At 41.2% G+C, this 6,199-nt stretch overlaps 1 protein-coding gene across 1 annotated transcript in view; it reads right to left on the bottom strand.

The window, feature by feature from the left end:
* Positions 1 to 1,344: 1,344 nt before the first annotated feature.
* The window catches only part of LOC139759552 (limbic system-associated membrane protein-like), a 123,875-nt gene continuing 119,020 nt past the window's right edge, over positions 1,345 to 6,199 (bottom strand). The window contains exons 5-7 of the mRNA XM_071681816.1: positions 4,755 to 4,838; positions 3,847 to 3,931; positions 1,345 to 2,797 (exon numbers count right to left, since the gene is read on the bottom strand). Coding sequence (XP_071537917.1) covers positions 2,631 to 2,797; positions 3,847 to 3,931; positions 4,755 to 4,838 — 336 coding nt within the window. The 3' untranslated portion in view covers positions 1,345 to 2,630. The remainder of the gene's footprint in view (positions 2,798 to 3,846; positions 3,932 to 4,754; positions 4,839 to 6,199) is intronic.

The raw sequence follows: 6,199 nt of genomic DNA, 5'->3' as shown, positions 1-6,199 counted from the left end.
TTTTCTTCTCCATTTCACTTCTGCCTCAAATTTTCATCCAAAAGCTAGTAACTGATGATGAAGGAATCATCTTGCTTTCTCAGGGTCTACAGAAAGATTTGGGAAGTTTGCTGCCGTTTGTCATAGGGGCTTGAGGACCTTACCAGGTTATGTAAGGAGAGAGGGGGATGCTTTCTAAGTTGCTGGGAGGAAGCCAGAGTCTCTCCAGGATACCAGAGCGCCAGGTACGGTGCGGAGACGACCAGGGGATTCATAATTGTGTTGAAAAGAGGCAGGAAGTTTAGTTAAGGTGTTGGTTGTAGGGGCCGGAGAGTGGATCAGTGTGAGAGGAAGGAGCTAGAAGATTAATCAGTGTTTGGGAAGACCACTAGAGCTGTGATTAGGGTTTGGAGAACAGGCAAAGATCGTAGATCTGTGTGTTGGTACGGCGACTGGAACATTGATTAGGGTGTAGAGAAGGGGCGCTGATTTATGTGTTTATAAAGGGCCAAGGTGTTGATTAGGGTGTTGGAGGTGGCTTTGGCTTTGGAGGAGACCAGAATGTTGTTGATTAGGGTGTTGGAGGGGACCGGGGCGTTGATTCGAGTGTTGGAGGGGGCCAGGGCGTTGACTAGAGCGTTGAAGGGGGCGGGGCGTTGATTATAGAAGTAAAAGGAGAACCAGGCTTTGAACAAAGGACACAAGCATTGAGTAGGGTGTTCCAGTATGCGTGAACGTTGATCATATCTTCGGATGGGGGACCATACTAAGATTTTAGTAGGGTGGCGCTAATCAGGATGCCATTTAAAGGGGTCAAGAAAGAGCGTTAGCGTGGGTGTTATGAAAGGAAAGGTAGGAGTTGATTAGAGCTTTTGAGAGGTCTGAACGTTGAGAATGGTATGGGGAGAAGAGGGAAGGAAAAGGAAAAGGGGGCTTGGCAGTCATCTGGGTCTTTGGCAGGAGGCTAGATCGTTTATCAACGTTCAAGATAGTTGGTTGGGGGTGGCAACGAGTTCGGGAGAAGGAGTAAACACCCCAATCTTGGCGCCCTCAAACATGAACTGTACTACAGCCTTCCTTCAGTCATCTACCCATCGACGGTCTCCTCAGATCTTACGTAACCTCCTCTCCTTCAAAGAATTTTCAGCAACCGTTGCTCTTCATTGATTATTCATCTACATATTTTGGGAGGGATGACTGAGGGGAGAGGAAGAACACGAGTGCTCATGACTAGAATATCTTTTCCCGAAGATCCGTTATGTAATACCTTTATGTAAAATATATATATATATATATATATATATATATATATATATATATATATATATATATATATATATATATATATATATATATATATATAATTTTTCCTTTTTAACTTGAGAGGGTCAAGATGGGGTTACTAGGGAGAGGAGAGAGAGGAGATGAGGTCAAAGAAGAGATGTTATCCTATCTCTGTTGGCTGCTTCTTGAAGAGTGAGAAGAATGAGGGAACCAAATGAGGCATGCCTTCCTTATCTTGGCTGATGACAACTGGAGAACGGGAAGGATGAGGGATGAGAGGATACTTAAAAATGGGGAACGAAGATCAGTATCAAGTAGAAGGCCTTCACATTTTATTACTTTTTCTATTATTTAGGGCAGTCTGTGGACCTTCTTGAGTGCTATATTACATATGGTTCCACATACTCGTTTACAAAAGTAATTAATTGGTCCAATGAACACACGTCCCTATCAGTTTATAATACCTCTTAGAACATTCACTGTATTATGTACAATAATGATACAAATACATTGTCATAGTACATTACACCATTCGCGTCATACAGTGCCAGACAGTGAGATACAGCTATTTCCCATCACTGCGACAGACGGCGTTGGCCTATCAGATCGGACTATCACTGCCACTCAGACCAAACTCTTGCTCTCACTCAGACCGGAAATGTCACCACCATCATTCAGACCAGACATCATACTCTCTGATTCACAACTTTATGCACCACACCTGATATACTTTCATGGAAATTCACCACATATGTACGGCATTAGCTAAATATATGTATTTATATATTTATATATATATATATATATGGATATCGGTACTATGTACATATCATAACCTACACTCATATGGGAGACTTCTTATGTACAAGGCACTTTTTGGGTGTACACATTAGTTTTATATCTACATTGTCTTTTTTGTGTACACTGATGACAGTTGAAGAATCCTTTAGTGTGTGTGTGTGTGTGTGTGTGTGTGTGTGTGTGTGTGTGTTCGACTCGTTCAGTATCTTAGCTGCAGTTTCCAGTGGCAGAAGACTAGTATTTTCCAGTTTCCAGACGGGCTGGAAAAGTTTCTGGAATCAGACCACAGTTTTATCACCACTTGAAGATTAGTTTCCAAACAATACTGAAAAGCCATAGGATTCTAATTGTCTGGAATCAGACCACACACATCTCGCATTAGCTTTAGTAGTCTGCACATATACTTAAGAAAAAAGACTTCTGGAACCCACTCGTCTGGAATTACACCACAGTTTTAGCATCACTATCGAAGTCTGTCGGAGCCTTAGAGCTCAGGTAACGCGGAGTTGTCAGCGGTAGGAGGGACTCGGCCTTATTTACCACGCACGTTCTCTCCAACCTGGCGCTCAGGTGCCCCAGCCCCTCAGGAGACCGGAGACGGCAAGTTCTCCAGACTGCACCGTCCACAGGAGCACCAGCAGCAGCGGCAGGAGAACGACGCCACACAGGCTACTAGCAGTAGACCGGAGCAGACTCTCGCTGCTGTTTGTCTGCATGGCAGCCGGGGTTTCACCTGCACAAGAGGATACATATCATTAATACGCTCAGGAATAAGTCAGCGTTCAACATTTCCTAACAGGTCTTCAACAGAGGTGTCAGCTTAAGTTCTTAATTCATGCTTTATTTAAAGAATTACTGGTTTGGAGTCTTACAAGATATTCACACTGTTACAGGAAAGTTTGTCTCACAACCAATGACTCTCGAAGGATATTGAAGAGTGTATATTATTATTAGTATCTTCATTCTGTCTTAGACGAGAACATCCAGTCATTCTGTAAATCGATCTATGATAGAAATAGCTTCGGTGATACGTAATGATTCACACTTGCAGACAGAAGTACACATCCAGGTCTTATCAGTAAACCTGTAACTCATATATATATTAAGATATATATCAAGATATATTAAAAGACATAGGGATATATATATATATATATATATATATATATATATATATATATATATATATATATATATATATATATATACGTGTGTGTGTGTGTGTGTGTGTGTGGACCATGACTGTTCATGATCAACATTACCATCAGTTGTAACCATCATTCACATTGATATTGAGGATCTGTGCTTAATATGGGCATATAAAGTACCCGTTATATATAAACTGCCTACGTATTACCGCTGATAGACGTCTATTTATATACCTTGCAGTGGAGGCCTGGCCAGCCCAGTCGGAGGAACTTCACATTTTTAAAAAAAGAATTTTTCAAAATAAATTAAGCTAACTGACCACACCAAATGGATACCGTTTTCGTCTGTGGATTCAGGCGAGCGAAGCGATGCATACATAATGATGCAAACCTTTTCATAAGGCATGAAACCTAATGGTTATGCTCATGAATATGTTCGACTCCCTGATAAAATTCTGGCCAGAAAGAAAAGAAGAAATAGAATTGGATGGAAAAATGTTTGCAAGTGATAAAGATTATAGTATATATATATATATATATATATATATATATAAATATAGTATATATATATATATATATATATATATATATATATATATGAAATAAGAGTTTATGATCTCTCTCTCTCTCTCACCGTTGAGGACGTGGACCCTGAGGGAGGTGTAGGCTGTGTTGGAGGGAGCGCAAGTGTAGTTCCCGGTGTCTGAGGGCCGCGCATCCTGTGAAAAAAACAACGAAATTAACTTATTCAGCCTCGACCACTACTTCACTGTACCCACTTAGGTTCCTTCATACCACTACAGTACCACTACCACAAAACTACTCTATCATTCTTTTACTCCACAACACGCTAATTTTTCATCACTGTAACACTCTACTTAATTAGGCTGTTGTACCTTCACACCCCTACATTACCACTCCACTATTGTATCATTCTTCTGCTCCACAGTACGTTCCACGTTTAGTTTCTTCATACCCCTACACTACCACTACACTACTTCATCCATCTTCCACTCCACAACAAGTTAGTTTGAAACTGTCACCTCACCCCCTCTTCATTACAACGTGTATTAATTCACAGTTATCATTTACAACTATAATTTACAATGATACAGTAGTGTACCCATCCTCTAATTCACAGCATCTTATGTTGATACATCACTACTCTGCAATACAACAGAATAACTTTATGAATTATTCCTTGCTTAACAACAGTACACATCTGTTTTCATTTAATCTACTCCAGAGCAACACTCTTCTCTATCTGCCTCACTGATGTATTCCACTGCTCTGTGCCACTCCACCTCTACATCCTTAAAAAGTAATATTCATTCCGCTGCTCTGCTGCATAATTGCTCTGACTACACTAACTCAGCAAACACTGGGGCTGGCAAGGGAAGGTAAATAATCACCCTAAACAAGAGGCAACAATGGAGAAGATTTTTGAGTACTGGCGATGATGAGTCTCTCTCTCTCTCTCTCTCTCTCTCTCTCTCTCTCTCTCTCTCTCTCTCTCTCTCTCTCTCTCTCTCTCTCTCTCACCTGGATCAGCAGGTAGCCGCGTGTGGTGTTGCCTCGCTCTGTGACCACAGTTATACCGCCCCTAGGGGACTCGTAGTTCACTACCTGGGGAGAGACAAGGCCTTTGTAGATCGCTGGAGGTCAAACAGGGTCATCTCAGGTCACATGGGAGCTATCAGAAGTAACTCAGTAATTTAGGAAAAGTTACGGTCCTTAACGAGAGATATGATTTCCATCGGGTTATAGGAGGCTAACGTGCATTTCTCCAGTGTTTCCGTGATTTCACGTGCAGGCCTCACCCGGGTTCGAGTCTTGGCCACGGCAGTCAGCCCACTGTTGATCCAGCCGTTTATCATACAATCAGGACTGGTCGATGAATAAGGTACCGAGCCATGAATTGGACATGCCCTTGCCTAGGCCATCTCAAGAAAAATGAACACTACAAAGGGATGTTAAACCTCAGGATAGATTCAGAATAATGTGATCATCACCTTATCTCGTAACTGAAGATAAAAAAAAAAAAGATCTCTTTCTCTGGCTGCACACCTCATATACCGACCTGAAAAATGATAATGTGGGGTAAAAAGATTATTCAGAAATCACACATTAACACAGGATTTACACCACCTACCCTCCCCCCCCACCCCTCTTTTCATGTTTGTACCCCTCTTACGTAGGAAAAAAAAAAAAAAAAATCCCCCCTCCTCAAACTGATGCTTAAGTAAACAAGAAGTTAATCATAAACTCAGACAACAGAGGGGTAAGTTTGAAGTCTTCTTTGCTCCGCATACATAGGAAATGGTCCTCAGGGGATGTTAGAACACGCTCAAGTGGATTCCAATTCATACCAGCATTGTCATCAGTATGTAATTGTGGCTTGATGATGTTAATTACAGGTATTGAGCATTTCTTATGGATGGTGATAAAGGCATGATATATTCTGTAGACCGGAGTGTAATTACCTGCTAGTACTTGTAATGGGAGGGAGTACAACACTAGTAGGAGCCACCCCCTCCCCCCTCTTCTCTTCAACTTCTTTTCTATGAAGGTATATTTCTTTTTAAGTTTTTTCTAACATGTTGTTCTGGCGTCTGGTTGATCTACCTTCTGCACTTTTGGAAGGACTGTTGATTGTCAACTTAATTAGACTAGTTTTAGGAATTAATGAGATAGCATCAAACCTTAACTCATCTATCCTTCATAATGGGCAAGGTTATGTCCCCCCTTAGCCTCTGACTGAAACTCATCTCTCTTAAATACTTGTTTCGCCTTTGTTGCTTCCCCTGAAGAGAGAGAGAGAGAGAGAGAGAGAGAGAGAGAGAGAGAGAGAGAGAGAGAGAGAGAGAGAGAGAGGAATGGAGATGAACAGTAATGAACAGTAATTAATGAACAAATGAAACACAAATTCGGTAGCCACGAAATCATGTAAAAAAAATGTTTTACACCTCAGATTGGTCAATATGAAT

This window comes from Panulirus ornatus, chromosome 33 (assembly GCF_036320965.1).
Source record: "Panulirus ornatus isolate Po-2019 chromosome 33, ASM3632096v1, whole genome shotgun sequence".
Lineage (NCBI taxonomy): Eukaryota > Metazoa > Arthropoda > Malacostraca > Decapoda > Palinuridae > Panulirus > Panulirus ornatus.
The sequence above is the reverse complement of the archived record's forward strand: the minus strand, read 5'-3'. Positions and strand labels throughout refer to the sequence as shown.